At 38.4% G+C, this 20,964-nt stretch overlaps 1 protein-coding gene across 1 annotated transcript in view; it reads left to right on the plus strand.

Moving 5' to 3' along the window:
• LOC110915102 overlaps positions 1-3,120 on the plus strand; it is a 29,036-nt gene extending 25,916 nt beyond the window's left edge. Inside the window, exon 3 of the mRNA XM_022159735.2 lies at positions 2,831-3,120. Coding sequence (XP_022015427.1) covers positions 2,831-2,917 — 87 coding nt within the window. The 3' untranslated portion in view covers positions 2,918-3,120. The remainder of the gene's footprint in view (positions 1-2,830) is intronic.
• Positions 3,121-20,964: the final 17,844 nt, after the last annotated feature.

Here is a 20,964-nt window from a genome sequence, read left to right on the forward strand (position 1 = left end):
TCGAGGCGATTATGGCTATACATTCTGGCGCGCCCCTACCTCCACGAGCTGGCGCTGCACCACCACCACCATCGTCGTAGCTGCTTATTGTATTTTTTTTTAGTATTTTATGTTTGAAACATTGTAAAAATTTATCTTTTAGTTTGTTTTAGATGTAAAACATTGTAAATATTAATCTTATGTTTAGATGTAAAGTTGTTTGTTTAATAATTGTTGTCGTAGTGTTTATCATAATCATATCACATATTTATCGTTTTACAAAGTGGAAACTTATTAAACATTATTAGTACGTTTAACTACAAACTCGTAACATAATTCGATATATCAAAATAATATGCCTTTGTCGGTTCATTTTATTCGTATAAAAGCATCGTATAATAGATATACGACCACACTAAAATCTTATTGCCTTTGTCGGTTCATTTTATTCTATACGGGCCGTATAACCTTATACCGCCCGTATACACCATGTTAGAATTAGATTTTACCATGTGGGATTATTAGGACCCTTATTTTATTATTCCTATTCACATGTGATCTTTTTTTTTATTTGAACGGCCAACAGAATCAAACCTTAGCACTCTCGGGGCACCCACTGGACCAAACGGAGTACTCCGAGAGTAACCCAAGTCCACCACCAATTCCGGGGAAAACCTGGTAATCCACCCGCCCGTAGGCACGGCGGTGAAATTACCGGTAAAACCCGTTTGGCTTAAGGATCGAACCCAGGTTTCCCTAGGTCTCCTATCATTGGCCACCAATGCCGCTCTCTGCACCAAGTGGAAGTTGAACTTGCATCTCTCAAAAGAAATGCAAACCTTCCACCACTTGATCTAGAGATCATTGGCTATTCACATGTGATCTAGTTACGTTAAACTATAATTACCCATCTGCTAATCAAATAACTGAATGTAACTTGTGTATGACACTTCATTCCCATCAAGCATTGTATACATTTTTGGTGATAAATAAATTGTATACACTTTTTTTTTTGGTGATGAAGAAAAAGTAGTTTGCCGTTCAAAAAAAAACTTCATTTGCATCAAAACATGCTAAATGCATGGCGTTCGCCATCAAAACATGCTAAAAGCATGGCGTTCGCAGTGGTAGATCTAGGAAATTTTTTTCATCGGTGTCACTATTTTTTCACTCGACTTACGGATTTTTTTGGAGTGTCGGGTAACCAAATAAGTTTATAAATATTAGAAGTACAATGTTAGTTGAAAGAAAAAAAAAACCACATCTTGTAATTGTTCATAGCTAGTTTTCATTGGTTGATAACGACTTTCGTTTTGAGTATTGTTAACTATTTTTAATAAAAAAAACCGATATAAATATCATTTATAAAATAATATCCTAATCAAATATTAAAGGTGATAAACCAAAATCAGATACTGTAGCGTGGAACGGAGGTTAGAGCCGAGCTGCAGAGGTAGATGCCAGCCTTCGAGTACTAGTCGCGACTTGTGAGTAAACCACAGGTGGCAGGAACATACGGACTAGGGTAGAATTACTCAGAAGTGCAAAGGCAAATAGTGTGAATTCCCTATACATACAATTTCAAGCTGCTTACGTAAGCCGGGAACAGTTCCGGCTCTTTATTGGCCGGCATGGCGGTAAAGGGCACAGTGCCAGGCAGCTGTCTGGCACTCCCCCTATTGGCCCACTTCATTTACGATTTTATCCCCGCTTTAAAATTACGACTTTGCCATCAGCTCGAAGTTATGCTTTTGCCCTCAGCTAAAAATAAAAATACGCTTTTGCCCCATCAGTTCCAAATTACATCTTTGCCCCAACTCCAAAAAAAAATTTTACACTTACCCCCAGCTAAAAATTACTATATATCTTTGCCCCGAATTCAAAAAAATTTTTTTGATTTTGCCCCAAGCTAAAAATTACGATTTTGCCCTTAGTTAAAAGAATATGATTTTGCCCCCGTTTCAAAAATTATGAATTCACCATCAGCTTTTTAGTCGTTTTGTTTTTTTTTAATATCACAATATTGTGTTTTCTACACTCTTAATATACCATTGCAAGTTGCTTATCAAGTACTACGTTTCGTTATAAATTTTATTTAAAGCGGAGTCAGTCTATGTAATTTTATTGAAAGGTTTTTTTTTCTTCAAAAAAACCTGTAATTATCCCTTTTGATTATACGTGGTCAGTTTTTCCTTTATACCCGTTACGTTTTCTATGTATAAGCCGGGTCATATATAATACATTATGACTATATGGTATAAATTTAACTTACTTTACAGTTTGATCAAATCACAATGCTTATATATGTTGCATTGAGTTCAGTCTAATACGTCAAAATGCGCGTTTTCATATGGTTAACACATCACATAACGCTTGGATTAATTCATTCAATGTTTGCGATGAACCCGCGCCGCAACGCTCGCGGGCTTTATTACTAGTTTGTAAACAAAACAAAGTTGGTGTTCAATTTAATGATTGAGAGTGATTTCCCCCTTCCTCTTCAAGGGACCTTCAAATTTAAGTTCTAATGGATTCTCAAATTTAGTTTTGCTATTCAAAAAGGGGTAGCGGCGCAGCTTGTTGGCCGTTTACCAACTATCTCGATGTAAATTTATAATTGGTTAATGAGGTATGTGGCTGAATTACGAATCTATAGACTTTGAAAAGAACAGAAATTGAAATGGGATGAACCTCTAAACAAAAATTATGATTTTTCGGCTTACCGATTATAGGTGCCCAGGCGATCATTTATAGGGATTGTCGTCCAAAAATATATAGTGTCACCCGAAATCCGAATGCATCGATCCGGTCAACCTAGGTCTAAAATATGTGTATGATGTTTGCATTGCAGGTATCCATAGATTGTGCAATAGCGATAAGCCCAAGGAAGCAAGCGCTCACTTACAAGCAGTGTGGATTTGATGGTTTGCAACTATGACCCAACCCAACCTGCTAAGACTAGATTGACTTCATCAGTTTCCAAGTGTGACCCATTAAAAAATGGATCAGATTCGATCTCTCTGTTGGTACAAATTATTTTTTATATTTCTTGATTTACCAAGGAACATGTTACTTTTTTCAACTTATTTAACAAATTGTAGAGAAATATTGTATTTAAAATGAGATTAGTGTTTTAATTAAGGTTTTGGTGTTGTTCGATAAGTGTTTTAATTAAGGTTTTGGTGTTGTTTGATAAATGATTCCGGTGAAGTAGTTTCAAATGAGAAGTCTTTATTGGCTTGTGTTTACTGATTAACAAGTTGAAGAGAACATAAATCCGACCATGCCGTGAACACAACCCAATGAACACTTCTCGTTTCAAACTACTTCACCGGAATCATTTATCGAACAGCACCAAAACCTTGATATATGACACGAGTTTTGTGAGTGATATTTAGGAGTTTTTTTTTTTTTTTTTCTAAATGAGTGTAGGTGGAAAAAATATTTATCAAAATGGTGTAGTTGAAAAACTATTTATCAAAATAGTGTTTATATCTAAAATTTGCTCGTCTCTCCTAATTTTATTTGGTGTAGTTGAAAACAGTTTATCAAAATAGTGCCTACGGACGAGTGGGTTACCGGGTTTTCCCCGAAATTGGTGGTGGACTCGGGTTACTCTCGGAGTACCCCGTTTGGTACAGTAGGGGCCGCGAGAGTTCTCGGGATTAATTGTCTTGGCCGTTCACATTTTTTTAATCAAAATAGTGTTTTTTTCTAAAACTTGCTTGTCTCTCTCCTAATTTTATTGGATGACCTTATATGTTTAATAAAATAAACTTATTTTGGAAAGGAAAAAAAAGAGAAATTTATAACATTAACATTTTGATCGTTTGGAAAACATTTTTTGGTTTGTTGATTTTGGATTTAGGTTTTATTTTTGGTCGTTTGGAAAACAATTTTTGGTTTGTTGTTTTTGGATTTAGGTTTTATTTGTTTACAATGAACTGATCGTATGTTCTTTATTGAACTTGATATTTAATTTTAATTTTACTTTACAATCTTTATTCGATTTCTCTCCAACATTTTATTTTTAAATTTCTTATTTTAGTTGAACTTAGTTTTTGTCTTCTTGTATTTTGTTTTTTTACAACTTGGATGCACCAAGAGAAAGAACAAAAGTTAGAAGTATAAACAAAGAACGAAATTTCTATATTTTAATTAGAACTTTTATATACAACATAATATATATTTTTTTTACCAACATTCTACTTACTCTTAAAAGAGAAAGTCGGCGGCTTCAGCACCGACCCACTTCTCCGTTTTTGTCTACATATGTCGGTGTATTCTCCCAAATAGTACTCTTTTTTCAGCATTTTACACAAACTCTTTTCTCTATTTTGGAATGCAAATGGGAGAAGACAACCGAGTAGAAAGACCAGTGTCGTGTGGTTGCGATGGTAGCTGAATGAGAGGATGTGGGAGAAAGAGACCACCGCTTACTTCACCGTCTGATCTCCGCTGATTGCTTTACCAAACGAGATGCGGAAGGTGTATCGTCAATTGCTACGAGTGTAATCGGTGGCGGCGTTACAAGTAGGTTTTCTTGGTGCCATCTCTGCCTCCTGCTGTTATTGTACTATTATCTTCACTACTCCTCTTCTTAATTTTTGCAACTATTTCATCCATCAATCTTTGTTTTTCACGGCTTTATCTTGCTATCATTGTTCAAAAACCTAAAATAACAGGTCAATTCTCGATCACATACATGATACAACGATGTCGTGCTTTGTGATTTTCGTTACTTGATTTGTATTACTAGCTATGATCACGGCTTTATTTCTATGTATTACAAACGTTTGCTCATGCACACTAATTATAGATTATATATACAAAGGAAACAGAGAGCAAAGAGTAGCTCCAAGGAAACCGGCCCTAAGCTCGAAGAAAATCTCAATATCTTCAAGTCCGATAAGTTTGACGCTGATGCCTTCGTCAACTCCAAGTGTAATTCCATGAATGAGAAGGTGTGTTTGTGCTTCTGAATTGCTTCATTCAATCATTCGTGTCATATTAGTTCTGTTTTTAGGTATCATTCGTGAGGAATTGTAGTGATTATGATGTGATTTGGAAATTGTAATTGGAATTGTCTTCAAGTTTACCTAAGAGTAAATTACAAAACTCGTCCTTTATGTTGACACCAGATTGCAAACTATGCCCTTTATCTTTAAAAAGTACAAAAAACGTACTCGATGTTTGCAAACCCTTACACGTTATGTCCTTTAACCTTAACTCAGTTTATTTTTACAATTTAATCTAGTCACATGAGACCCATGTGAGGGCATTATTGTCTTTTACATTCCCCTTTTATTACCCTTTTATTAAAACCCCTGTTCCTCGTTCATATATACATATGACAACCCACCAACATTAAACCCTATTCCACCAAAAACTTTAGCAACAAACCTATCTTCCCTAACACACATCCACACACAAAGAGTCAAATTCAAAGATTTCAAAATTGGGTCTCCTATCTGTGAAACATTTTATCATGAATTCAAAGAAATTACATTTTCTGTGAATAATGTCATAGATATTGGGGGTTAAATTGTGTGTTAAAACAATAAAAAATTATGTATTTTTTAGCCCATTTCTTCATCATAACAGAAAATCAGATCCAATGCTTATTTCTTCAACTTAACAAAAAATCAATGGTGGTGGGGATGGAGGTTCGTATGAGCGCCCCCATGGAGTTTGCGATTGGGTGTGTCCGGTAATCGCCGGTGGTGGTAGGGACGGAGGTCCGTACGAGCGCCGCCATTGGTTCTGCGATTGGGTGTGTCCGGCAGTAGATTGGGCTCGACAGTGGTGGGTTTTGCGATTGGGTTGTAACACTAGTGGAGTCTGGTAGTGTGTGATGCAGATAGGGTTTTCCTCCGGCATCTGTTACTGTGTGTTGTTGGCTATGTGGTGGCAGGTGGGTGGTTGGGTAGGTGGTGGTCGCCACTGGGGTAAATGGTGGTGGTAGGGTAGTTAGAAAGAGAGAAGTAGGGGTGTTTATGTGTGTATGTATAATTTTTTCTAAAATATTTTTTTATTATTTTTGTTGATCATTTATTTTAGTATTTAGGGTAAAATTACCAAAATACCCTAATGTGGGGTCCATTTGATTAAATTTAACCATGAAAATTAACTGAGTTAGGGTTAAAGGACATAATGTGCAAGGGTTTGCAAATATCGAATACGTTTTTTGTACTTTTTGAAGATAAAGGACATACTTTGTAATATGGTGTCAACATAAAGGACGAGTTTTGTAATTTACTCTTTACTCAATTATATAGATTAGTATAGTTTAGGTTTGGTGATGATTCGGTTATAATCGAAAGTCGTGTTTGTGATCGAGCCGAGTGGTGATGCTGGTCGGTTAGGATCATTATTGTAGGATGTATGATTCCATTGTTCATTGGAGGTCCACATTATACTTGGATCTACCTTTAACTTATTCACCTTATAATAAGTTAGAGCATTTAGTTGTCAATAAAATTTGGTGCAACCATGTTGCTTGGTTTAAAAGGTGCAAAGGGAAATACACCAGGGGCAAAAATTGTGCCTTATGTGATTCTGGTTCAAAATTGATCAAAATTTGTCATATCCCTTTCTGCGGCGGAAGCACGAGGTGTGATCATGAAAGGTTCTCATTGCATACGAAAGGAAAACATACTACATGCTCAAAATAACTTCAAACATTACATTACTGAAAACATAAGTCAAGTGTTTACAACACGAGATAACATATTGTCTTAAGAGTTACAACTTTATTTAACGATAATCAAAGCGACTTCCACAAGCATGAGTAAGACCACGCGCACATCCACCCCAGTTACCTGAAATACATGTGAGTTTTGGAAAAACGTCAACATAATGTTGGTGTGAATTCATGCAGTTTTTGTATCTCACGTTTGTATACTTTATATGAAAACATAGTTTGTGTCATGTATAAAAATCAAGTTTTCATATATAAATCAAGTATTCAGGTGTACACCACGTACTTATGTATAATTCACGTTTCTCTTGAGTACCCCACGTACTCAAGTATAATTCCCGTCTTCTTGAGTACCCCACGTACTCAAGTTTTAATTCAAGTTTTAGTATGGTATGAATCTTTATGTATACAAAATATTTTTGTAAGTTTTAGGATTGTTAATGGGTTGCAAAGCCATTAACATGTGACACGACATAGGAAGTCACCAAACCTTAGGCATTTTTCTATTTGGCATATTCTGAGACACAAAAGCACTACTTGGTACTCGTTCTCACCAAGAGTGTGGCTGCCCAACACCCGTTAGATCTAACCTTTTGTTCTGCGGTCTAGGTATATTGTTGATTAATGGTGCTTATGGTACCCTATTCGTGACACGATTTCTCGTATCATTCCTCATAACGCATCATACTTGGTTCTCGTTCTCACCAAGTGCGTTTCTTGTATTCTTATGTCTCATCACACTTCGTACTCATTCTCACCAAGTGTGCTTCTGATTTTCTTATATCACATCACACTTGGTACTCGTTCTCACCAAGTGTGCTTCTGGTTATCATACCATTTGTTAAGCATAAAAATATTTGTAACATGTATTTCACCCCCGAAGTTATAAAACTGAAAACAGTTAAGAGAAAAGGGGGAGCATGAACTCACAACTTTGTGTTCCTGTGCGTCGTAAACTTCACCGGATTTGCTTAATTAGCGTCGTGACCTATACGCGTTTTCTTAACGTTAGTCACTAGACTTGCGTCGCACAAGTACAGTTACTCTCTTTTGTATTCGTATTGTTGTGTTAAAAATATTTTATATTTTTAACTAAGTATCTTACTTATATTATTTTCTCACAAATTAATATAAGTATCTCGTGTTTTGCACTTTGCACCCGAATTATGTATCTTGTATATTGTAAGTGTATTTTTATGTTTATACTCCTCATGAGTGTTTGGTGTATTTTTAAGTCTTAATACACTAGCACACACTATATACACTTAGCACAAAAGTTGGTGATCATATAATATATATATATATATATATTTCTCTCAAAAATATACATACTTATCATAAATTTACACAAGCGTTTTACTATGAAATATATATATTCTAAATATATATTTAACAAGTTTCGTTTACGAAAACCCACCTCCGACACTTGGAAAGTTTGTAACAAAAATCATGGCGAAATTTATTTGGAAAAGCAAGTTAAAAATATATTCTTAACACTTGTCGTAGAAGTATTTCCAAGTGTTATATTTCTGGAAAAATTTCGCCAGAGTTTCCTCTGTAAATGGAGGTGGCCACGCTTTCTAGCGTATCATTTTCTTTTCAAAATTTAATCAATAATTTTCCCAACATCAATCAACAAAGTTTCATCATCAAAATAGTCAAAATAGATATAAATCGCAAAACACATGAACTTGTGGTTTATCTAAAATATGTAGCAACTTTCCCCATGTTTTTAGTAGATCTTTTTATAAATCCACTCGGTTTCTTGAGAATCTCGTTTTTAAAGAAAATACATTTCCACAACTTCTTGTTAAAAATTACAAAAATAATTCTTTGTCAAAACTTCTTGTTACACAAGTGTCTACACACTCGTGTGTTCACAAAATCACCTTTGTTTAGGAAAGATCCGGCTCTAAAAACATGATTTCATTTGACACTTGGTTCTTCGAAAATACCACTTGTAGATCCTTAGATCTACTAGTTTAGAAATCCATTTCATAAGAAAAATTGTTTTTACACAAGTTCATGTTACCATGTAGTAGTGTTCTTCATCTAACCACTCTCACACTTTAACATACTCTAGGTCATGTTACATGAACAAGACTTAGCCGGGTTAGATGACGATCTGAGCTACTACTAGCATAAAACAACACTAAATAATCATAATAAAACAAGTCTCACAAGTTTTACACAATTATTCATCTATTAAACATCTTGTTCATTCTTCTAGTAGACTTTTAGTTTATGATCTTATATGTTCATGGTTTTCGACCGACAAAATTGTTATTAACCACTTTAGAATAGATCAAGGAGGCGTTTAGAGTCACTTACTACTAGCTCGAGGCTAGGGAAGAAACTAGTCGAAAAACGGGTGGTTAAAAGCGCCGTAGAGAGGTCCTTGGCAATCCGAGTGCACCGAGCTTCCTTACGTGTGATCCTTCACACTTGTATATGCTTGGAATGGGAAGATTGAAATCGAAAAATGGTGGTGAGTGGGGCTTGGTGTTCGGCCGAGATATCTAGAGAGAGAGGGAGAGTTGACTTTTTTGTTCAAGTGTTGTGTAAGTTATGATGGACTTGTGCTTGTTCTTATAGACAAAACTTCCCTAGTTAACCAAAGGATATTGTGTTGTCAAGATAATAGGCAAGGTGATTAAAATAATCCATCAAGGACCATGTGTGTCTCCTATGGTGGTGCCCGATCGGTTACATTGGGGGGGGGGTGTTTGGGGTTGGATTCTAACTAAATAGGTTAAGTATTAGTTAGTTAAGTAGGACCCTTAAGTTAGTTACTAGAGTGTAGTGTCTTGTGGCGGGTGTTAGGTTATTCGGGGACCCTAACTGGCTCAGAAAAAGAAAAACAATGTCAATGACGGTATTTTTATGTTCCGAATAAAGTCCGGTTGTTCGGTTAGACACCGTTTCGTTAAAGTGCTGAATTACACTTTTTAGTGTCTTTTATGTACCCTTTTTGTATCCTTTCAATTCCCAACACCTAGGGAAATATTCTGGATAATAAAACGACATTTTGGCATAATATTCCAGTGCCAAAATGCTGATTATAGCTGAATTATGTAAATTTCTGCACTTAAAGTGCGTTTCGGGTGCTTTTTAGTGCTTATTTTTTGCTTCCGTAATGTGTATATATTAACCCTTGTATGTACTCTCGGGTTTTAATGTAGTCTTGTCGTTGGACCTACACCTAGGCCCTAATTCCAACATCTCACTGCTTTCTGCAGTTCTGCTGACACAGTGTCTTACCGGTGAGTTTACTAGTGTTTCTGACGCAACGCTCTCGTTTATGCATAAAGCAATATTTTATAGTATACAACGTGCATGAATTCACTTGTTTAGCATCTAATCAGTCAATGTTGACATTTATGCACATAATTGTAATCATTAAATAGTAATTAAAGTGTACGGGAGTTACCGGTCTTGTGCCAGTTGTCACAAAATTAGAGTAGGTGGGATTTAGGAGGTTTATGAATGTTTAACTTGATAAATAGGTTTATATGTATAATAGAAGGGAGATAAGCAGGTTTTGGTTGTAAATAAAGCGTCACGCTTCAGCTTTTGGGACCAAACGCCTCGGAGCGCCTGGAACTTTTTTTAAGACAAGCCATATAGAAGCCTAGAAGGTATTCTTTGATTTGTCCAGCTTTGTTTGAGATGGATCAAGTATAAATATGATTTTGTCATTGCAGCTTGCTTTACACAATTTTTTTTTTAATTTGGACAAAAATTCTACCATTTATAAATATATACTATGCTCTTTAATAGTAGCGTAAATTTATTAATTTTTTTAACGTGTGTAAAACTGAGATCAAAATGTGTTGAGCAAACATATCATATTTTTTTGGGACAGGAACCAACCAGTGAAGGGATTCCATGATACCACTCGATATGTGAGCTAATTGTCAAACTAATTTACTATTTCTTGTGACAGAAACCAACCAGTGAAGGGATTCCACGATAGCACTCCCTTAAAGATATGTGAGGTAATTGTCAAACTAAATTACATCATCTATAATGTGACTTAGTTTGCAAATCTTGAATAGAAGCAAAACTCACGTGTAAGGTCACTAAAAGAATGGATGCAACAAGCTGAGGGGAATAGGAGACTTAATACAAACATCTTTATACGTGTTCCAAAACCTTCTTCCATATGTAACATCCTTATAGATGCTAGAAGGTATGTATAAAATCTTATTATCCGATGATTGTCCATAATTTTATGATTTGATATAAATGTGAAGAAATTCCATGCTTGCACATGGCATTTGCATTTGTTGGTTTAATCTCTTTAGTTTTTAATCACATGAACTATTGTCACCGGCTATAGGTGGCAAAATGCAAGTGCTATAACACCCGTTACTCTTAAATGTTCTCTAACACACTTTACAATACTTCATATAGCTAAATTGAATGCCTTTGTGTAGGTTTGGGCTAAGTTGAGGTTTTTTTGTTTGTTGGCGAATACTTTGGTTTCACTTGGCAGTCGTTGAGCATGCAGCCGTGGTAGATTTATTCTCATTGTTAGATGTAACACCTCGAAAAATTACGTCCAATAATGCATTGACACGTGTCATAGACATTGGATATGCAAAAATATACTTTTGAGGGACTTGTGTTAGTAACAAGAACACTCACAACTTCAAGAATTCACAAGGCTTCTCCAGGGACTTTCTGATCATCAAGGCAGCCTCATAGGGATTCCTAAGCTTCATTAGGACCTTTGTAAGCATTCATATCATCCTCTAATCCGTTCTAGCATAGATTATTAGTTAAAAGTCAAACCGTTGTTCATATAGTTTGACTTTTCGATTAAACGAATTTGGCTCTGTCATTTCTCAAATTGAAACCACTTATAAGTTGGTATTTATGTGGGAAACAAACCCTCAAAAGGGTATTCTCTGATTCCCACTCTAAGCATGCTATTTGTCGAGTCAAAGTTGTTCTTAAAAAGTCAACAGAAATCGTTTTTGCGAAATATAGCGTAAATGGTAATGTAGATGACATGCAATCAGTTTGATCATCAAAATAACCTTATAATAAATGTAAGAATGTGTTTTATCATAATCAACTCGACAATCTTTAGTATAAACTCGGATCGGAACCGAAAGTCTTATAAAACGACTTTTTCGTTGACTCTCGATTCGGATCCGTGCATGCATGTTTGAGATCTGTATTAGAGTTTATTTTTGACCATTTTTATTTAAGTTTAACTCTCTGGAATTTTTACTACTTGAGTCTATGCTTAACCGATTCATATGCATGTTTCCGATTTATGCTTAAAGTTGACTATTTTGCCCTTTTTGATATAAAACGTGATTTTTGGAAAAGTGAAAGAGTAGAAATCTTTATTACTGATTTATAAACTTGCACCGAAAACTTGAGATCAGTTGGTGGTCCAGATTTTGAGTTATGGCCGATATCGTAAAACTATATCTTTATGTTAAATAAACGGCGCATTTAGCGTATAACCTATTTAAGGCCACTTTTGGATATAAAACTTTTTACCCACTGATGTTATATAATATTTTGGGATTTTTGAAGATTTTTATTTAATTTTTGGCTGATCGTATCATAGATCGCTAAGTCGATTTGGTTAATGCCGGTTTTGACCTTTTAAGCCATAAAATGAGTTTTATAAATCCTTTTGACCCCAAACCTTTTTCTACTGATTTTATTTGTTAAATAAATTATTTTGAGCATTCTGGAAATATAAAAATCTCAGCTTTCTTTTGAAAACCCGGAAACGGCTCTAAATCGCATTTTTAAGCGTTTCTAGCGCATAGTAAGCGTTATACTCATATTAAACATATAAGATTCATACCTACTGATGTATTTAGTGTATTTTTATAAAATAACAGTAAGTATAAGATTTTGAATTCAGATTTCCAGTTTTAGCATTTTTAGCCCTTGTGAAATTACTAAAATACCCCTTCGGTGCATAGTTTGATTTTAAATGATAAGTTTTGTATACGGGTCATACCCTACTGTTATAATATGTCAAACTAAGTATATTTACTGTATAAATCAGACCTGTAACTCAGATTTCCAATTTGACTCTTTTATAATCTTTTAAATGACCAAAATGCCCTTATAAGGCATAAATTGAGTTTAAATTCATTCGGGGCAATATAGAACATAACTTGCTGATATTATATCATATTTAAAGCATATTATCTCAGGGGACTTGCATATGACTCTTTTGGATACCCGTAACGCCCTTTTAGCGTTCGGTTCGGTTTATGTAACTAGTTTGCATAAATTGACCGAAACGGGTCAAACGTTATCATTTTTATCTCAAAATCCAGAATGTATTTAGTATACCCATATTATACAAGTATTCAAACTTGTCGGGTCTAAACCACATTCTATCCGGTCTTTCGCTTAATCGTGCGCTTGAACCGTATCGTCCTTAAAACTAACCGGTCTAAGCTAAAGCTTAAATAAAGACCCGTTAGAAATCTAATAGGTTATTATAAACCTTTGTTCCAGAATAGGAGGCCCAGTAAAAGCTATCTACACTTACCAGTTGTGATTCATACTTACTCAGGTAAATACTTTTTAACTTATTTTCCCTATACGGGCTTGGGGTACGGTATATAGAATACCGCTTGATCGAGCGCACAAATCTTGCACCCTTGGGTATGCAATTGGAATAGTTTGTTCGGCTCGTTTAAACAGTCTTGTTTTACTTTAAGCCTTTGGGGGGTTATTGACCGTGTCCCGGATATCCTTGGCATTATCTTACGAGATGGCCACGACCAGAGCACGGGGTGTAGGCGTACACCCGTCGTGTATAACTCTTTAATGTGGTGTGTCAATTAATCTTTAACCCGGACAAGATCCCGGGCTACCGAACGTACGAGTAGCATGTAATTCGTTCACAAGTTTATATTGCATAATTATCCCAAGTTAATAAAAATATTTATGCCATGAGCATTTAAATCAATTTTCAATCATTTTCAAAATGAGTCAGTTAATTTGTATTTACCAGTGTAAACTGACGTATTTTCCCAAAAGGTTAAGTGCAGGTGCTATACGTACTAGGCTGGTTGTTTCCTAGAGCGTCCACAATAGTCTCGCAAGCTCGGACGACAATAAGCTGTTGAACAATTATCTTATTTTATTTGATCCGCCTGTGGATCCGTTTCAACTATTCGTGATATTTAATATTACATTTTATTTAAAGTTGAAATGAATCTATTTCTGCTTCCGCTGTGCATTATTATGTTGTGTTGTTTGTCTATGACGATGCCAACTACGTCACCATACCCCACACCGGGCCCACCGGTGACACGTGGAGATCGGGGTGTGACAGGTTGGTATCAGAGCCAACGCTGAGGGAATTAAACACTAGTCTTCTGTGTTTAATCTCAGTTACACAATTGCACATTCCTCGATTTTCGAGTCTAGACAAAGAACTTAGGAAATGTTCAAATTCCTTTTATATTTTTATTTTCTAACTGTGTCTTATATATATTTTGTTGTGCCACTTGTTTGATTTTTGACAGGTTCAAGATGCCGCCACGTGTACGAGGAAGGGGACGAGGAGCATTCGCCACCTCTCATGACCATGAGGCAGGGCCTTCGCATAGGCGAGCCCCATCAGCATCCCATAACACTGATGCCCGAGATCTTTGGAGATCGTTCGCTGAACCCGCCAGGCACTCACTGAGTACCTCACCTTCCCTACCACACTCTTTTGGGCCTCATTCTGAAAATGAGCCCCACAACTCCCATGGATCCTTCATTCCTCTGCCCCAGTCACCTTATGACTACCCAGCACCCGTCTATCAGGGCCTGTACAACCCTGATGCCTACTTGGAAGAACCAGTGGGTCATAACCCACTTGGACCTGAAGACCACTTCTCTGGTGGTAATGAGATGGAGGTCGATGAGGACACCGATCCTTCCATGCCACCGTCCGGCACACCTAACCACCCCATTGAGATATCTGATGGGTCACCGTTCAGGGGATCACCTTACAATGGTGTTGATAGCTACGAGGAGAGGTTTAAGCAGCACGACTGGGTGTATACCCCTAGCTACCATAACTCTCCCATGCACCAGTCCTACCACAGCTCTCCCGTGCACTCGCAGCACCACTCTCAGCAGCAGCAGCATCAGCAGCCGCCTCAGCAGCAGCAGGTTCCTTCTGAGGGATTCTGGCGCGACGTGGTTACTCCGCCGCCGCCACCACCTCCGGTTTTGCCTCCTCCGCCTCAGAGGCGAAGGGGAAGGAACGCCCCTATGTCTACACGAGGAGGGATACACATTGGCACCCCTCGACATTCAGGTAGCAGTCGCTACTCGCCGCTTCACGAGGAGTCAGAGATGGGAGAATCTCAGCATCCCGTCTCAGAGGTTACTTCTGCGCCTATTGCGCCACTGCCACCGCAGAACTTTGGAGAGCCAATCCCTGCGTATGCTAGCGCAGCACAGTTCAACCCTTTCGAGCCGACTTTTCCCCCAGGATATGACTATACAGGGGATCCCTACTGGATAGCTTCAGGCTACAACCCTCTCAATCAGGAGAGTGCTTTTGGAGGTCCCTGGGCTACGGGACAATCAACTTTTGGATACCCACCGCATGGCTACCAGCAGCCGCAGCCTCCTCAGCCACCGCAGTATCAGCCACCGCCGCCGGCGCCGATGATGTCGCCACCGCAAGTCCAAGAAATCCTGCAAGGGATAAACGACGTGCGACGTGAATTGCGACATGAAATGCGGGAAGATCGCCGACACAACCGCGGAATGTTTAAGAAGATGGTTGACTTGATCAAGGGTAAGGGTAAGAAGGATTATTAAATCCTTTGTTTGTTAGCTTATTTACTCATGTCCCTGCGAGGACATTTATTCTTGTACTCTACCCCTGCGTGGGTATATTTCTCTTGTTCTACCCCTGCGTGGGTATGTTGTTTCTGTTTAACCCATTCATGGGTTTGTTTTGTTTGTTTTGTTGTTTGTTATGTTATTTGGTTTAGCCCCTGCGTGGGCATGTTATTTGAGTTAAAAGTCCCGTTTAGGGCAAAGTTGTACTAGTTTACTTTATTTAAAATGGTTAATTTAAGTATTTCATTTTATCTATATGCATGAACATAATATGCAAATAAATGAAAAATATAAAAATGTTATTTTGATTTACCATTCTAATAAGAATCTTAAAAAGGTAAAACCTAGCTTGGATGTCTTATTAAAAAGGCCTGGCCAATATGGTAAAACTTGGTTAAAAAGATTCAAATCTCTGTTAACATCTGTGAACATGTTAACATTCTTGGCTAAGCGTGATCTGTAAAATCACACAAGCCATCCTTTTAATAAATTATCTACAGATTGTATCTGTATACATGTCTGATTATGACATGATGCCTACGGGATATGACTATGTCATATAAAACAAAAAGGCAGTTGTGGTTTATAACTCCCTGCCAAGCAAAGGATTATTTGTTTAATTATACAATTCTAATCCTATAAAATTCTAAATTTAAAATTTAGAAGTTGTCCGAAGTGACTCGGCCTATTGTGCCAATATATATATTTCATTCTATGATATAGTTGCTAATAAAAGTGCTGAATGAAATTAAAATAAATTAACTATTATGGCTATTATTACCATGGTTAATAAATCGTCAAAGAACGATAATACTGTTAGGTTTCTAAATAGACCTTGTCCTTATTTTATTGTAGCTCTTAAAGCTACATGGCAAAATCGGAAGAAACAAACAGTCGTTCTGAGGAACACCCTGATAACACCAAGATTCATGTAACTGGTGCGGAACTACAAGCACTGGTAGAAAATGCAGTTGCAAAGGCCATGGATAGGCAATTCAGGGAATCGAGGGGGACTCGAAGTAGGACCCGAACCGTACAACGTTCCAAATCCAAGAATCATTCAGAGGCTCATAGCAAGCCGCCCTCTAAGAATGATGTATCAAAGAAAGATGAGCCAAAGAAGAATGATGAGGATAATCACTCCTCCAACCACAGCAGTATCCCGAAACAGGAGATCAAGCAGAAGCATGAAACGCACAGCAAGTCCTGTACGTATAAATATTTCGTCTCATGCAAACCCAGAGACTTTACTGGGGAGAAAGGAGCAGTCGACTGCATGACGTGGTTAGATTAGATGGATACGGTTGTTGATATCAGCGGGTGTGCTGATCGGGACGTAGTAAAGTACGTGTCCCAGTCATTTAAAGGAGATGCTCTAGCATGGTGGAAATCGCTTCTACAAGCTGCCGGTAAGGCCACACTGTACGGTATGACATGGGATCAGTTTGTAGCTCTGATCAAAGAAAATTTCTGCCCGCAACATGAGGTCGAAAGGATTGAGTCAGATTTCGTATCCCTAGTGATGAAGAACCTCGACTGTCAGGCATATCTCACCACCTTCAATACCTTATCTCGATTAGTGCCATATTTGGTAACCCCTGAGCCAAGAAGGATCGCCCGTTTTATTGGGGGTTTGGCACCAGAGATCAAGGCGAGCGTTAAGGCATCAAGGCCTACGACGTTCAGATCAGTAGCTGATCTATCTCTCTCACTCACCCAAGATGTAGTCAGATTGAGAGCCCTTAAGAGCTCGGAGGAAAACAAGAGGAAACGTGAGGATGACACCTCACGAAGATCGGAGAAACGACACCGAGGGAACAACGACCACAGGAAAGGGTCGGGATTCAAGAAAGGAGATCATCAGTCGGGTGAGAAACCTAGGTGCAAGGTTTGTAGGAAGCATCATTTTGGGAGATGCAGGCAGGAGTCTAGATCCCAATCTCAGCAGAAATTATGTGGGATTTGTAAGTCCCCGGATCATAAGGCATTAGATTGCAAGAGGCTAAAGGATGCAACTTGTTATGGTTGCAACGAGAAAGGGCACATCCGGCCAAATTGCCCAAAGAATGCTAAGAAAGCTGATGATGGAAAGAAGACCAATGCGAGAGTCTTCAAAATGGACGCGAAGGAAGCAGTTCAGGACGACAACGTCATTACAGGTACTTTTCTTGTAAATGATGTTTTTGCTAGAGTCCTATTTGATTCCGGAGCAGATAGGTTATTTGTAGATAATAAGTTCTGTAAGTTATTAAACCTACCTGTTAAAACCTTAAGTGTGAAGTATGAGGTGGAATTAGCCGACGGAACTATAGAAACCGCCTCGGCCGTCCTAGATGGATGTGTTATATCCATTAGGAATCATTCTTTCCCGTTATCCTTGCTTCCCTTTAAGCTAGCTGGATTCGATATAGTGATAGGCATGGATTGGTTATCGCATAACCAAGCCCAGATTGTGTGCAATAGAAAGCAAGTGGTAGTGAAGACTCCGTCTGGTGAGTCACTTACTATCCATGGAGATACCCAGCATGGATTTCCGGAGCAAGTGTCTATGCTCAAGGCATCCAGATGCCTGCAGAAGGGATGTGTCATTTATATGGCACAAGTCACTATTGATGAGCCAAAGCCGAAGATTGAAGACATCCCTGTTATCTCAGAATACCCCGAAGTATTCCCTGAAGAACTACCCGGTTTTCCACCGGATAGGCAAGTGGAATTTCGAATAGACATCATTCCAGGTGCAGCGCTAGTAGCAAGAGCACCATATAGGTTGGCACCAACGGAGATGAAGGAGTTGAGGACGCAATTGGATGATCTGTTAGCTAAGGGTTTTATTAGACCTAGCTCGTCTCCTTGGGGAGCGCCAATCTTGTTCGTTAAAAAGAAGGATGGATCGATGCGTCTGTGCATCGATTACCGTGAGCTTAATAAGGTCACTATCAAGAATAGATATCCTTTACCAAGGATCACGATCTGTTCGATCAGTTGCAAGGAGCAAGCTATTTCTCAAAGATCGACCTAAGGTCAGGTTATCACCAGTTGAAGGTCAAGGATGAAGATGTACACAAGACAGCGTTTAGGACTCGTTATGGACATTACGAGTTCCTAGTGATGCCTTTTGGGCTCACTAACGCGCCAGCCGCATTCATGGATCTCATGAATCGTGTCTGCAAGCCTTATTTAGATAAATTCGTTATCGTCTTTATTGACGACATCCTTATCTACTCGAAGAGCCAAGCTGACCATGAGAAACACCTTCGTTGTATTCTCAAACTTCTGCATCAGGAGAAACTTTATGCCAAATTTTCGAAGTGTGAATTTTGGCTTCGAGAAGTCCAATTCCTTGGACATGTGGTAAGTGAGCGTGGTATCCAAGTAGATCCCGCTAAAGTAGAAGCAGTCATGAACTGGCAGGAGCCGAAGACTCCCACCGAGATTCGCAGTTTCCTTGGATTGGCAGGATACTATAGGCGATTCATCGAGAACTTTTCAAGAATTGCTGCGCCCCTAACTTCGTTGACTCGTAAGAATATTAAGTTCGATTGGGGCCCTAAGCAGCAGGAATCCTTCGACATTTTGAAGAAAAAGTTAAGCAATGCGCCAGTGTTGACATTGCCCGATGGTATAGAAGAATTTGTGGTGTACTGTGATGCGTCACATACTGGTATGGGCTGTGTACTCATGCAGAGAGGCAAAGTCATTGCCTACGCTTCTCAACAATTAAAGGTGCACGAAAAGAACTACACCACCCATGATTTGGAATTGGGTGCGGTTGTATTTGCATTGAAGCTATGGAGACATTACTTGTATGGAACCAAGTGCATAATTTATTCGGATCACAAGAGTCTTCAACACTTGTTCAATCAGAAGGAATTGAACATGCGGCAAAGGAGATGGATGGAAACTTTAAACGATTACGACTGCGAGATAAGATACCATCCAGGCAAGGCAAATGTGGTTGCCGACGCCTTAAGCAGAAAAGAAAGGGTGAACCCGATCAGAATCAATGCCAAGCGCATTGAAATAAAAAATAATTTAAACGAAAGGGTGTTAGCTGCACAGAAGGAAGCTGTGTTGGAAGCTAACTATCCTGGAGAAAAATTAGGAGTAACTGAGGAGCAGTTATCCTACGACAAAGATGGAATGCTAAGACTAAACGGACGAATATGGGTTCCAGTTTATGGAGGACTTCGGGATGTTATCCTCCAGGAAGCCCACAGCTCTAAATATTCCGTTCATCCTGGAGCTGATAAGATGTACCAGGATCTAAAAGCAAACTACTGGTGGATTGGTTTGAAATCCGTAGCAGAGCATGTAGCTAAATGTTTGACTTGTGCTCAAGTCAAGGCTGAACATCAGAAGCCGTCAGGTTTGCTTCAACAACCTGAAATTCCCAAATGGAAATGGGAAATGGTGACAATGGATTTCATCACCAAGTTGCCAAAGACAAGAAAAGGAAATGATACCATATGGGTCATAGTAGATAGACTGACCAAGTCAGCTCATTTTCTACCCATCAAGGAGACGTATAGCTCCGATATGTTAGCTCAATTATACGTTGATAAGATTGTAGCGCTACATGGTATACCTGTATCTATTATCTCTGATAGAGATACTAGATATACGTCGCATTTTTGGAAGAGTTTCCAACAATCGTTGGGCACTCGTTTGAATTTTAGTACAGCTTATCATCCTCAGACTGATGGTCAGAGTGAGCGTACTATTCAAACTTTGGAAGACATGCTTCGTGCATGTGCGATCGACTTGGGTGGTAGTTGGGATAAGAACCTACCACTAATTGAATTCTCCTACAACAATAGCTACCATTCCAGCATAAAAGCTGCGCCTTTTGAAGCCTTATATGGTAGAAAGTGTAGATCGCCCATCTGTTGGGCCGAAGTTGGAGATGTCCAACTGTCAGGACCTGATATCGTTTTTGAGACGACGGACAAGATCGTTCAGATTCGCGATCGTCTGAAAGCTGCTAGGGATAGGCAGAAAAGTTATGCGGATCCTAAGCGCAAAGATTTTCACTTTGATGTAGGTGATAAGGTGTTGCTTAAAGTATCGCCCTGGAAAGGGGTGATGCGATTTGGTAAGAAAGGCAAGCTAAGCCCGAGATATATAGGACCTTTCGAGATTGTCGAACGTGTCGGGTCAGTCGCTTATAAGTTAAATTTGCCCGAAGAACTTAGCGCTATACATAATGTGTTCCACATCTGTAATTTGAAGAAGTGTTTCGCTGACGAATCACTGGTTATACCGCATATAGATATACACATAGATGAGAGTTTGAAGTTTGTGGAAAAACCGTTGTCGATTGAGGATCGACAGGTTAAGAAGCTCCGAAGAAAGTACATACCTATTGTTAAGGTCAAGTGGGATGCCCGTAGAGGTCCCGAATACACATGGGAAGTGGAATCCACGATGAAGGAAAAATACCC

This window comes from Helianthus annuus, chromosome 16 (assembly GCF_002127325.2).
Source record: "Helianthus annuus cultivar XRQ/B chromosome 16, HanXRQr2.0-SUNRISE, whole genome shotgun sequence".
NCBI lineage: Eukaryota > Viridiplantae > Streptophyta > Magnoliopsida > Asterales > Asteraceae > Helianthus > Helianthus annuus.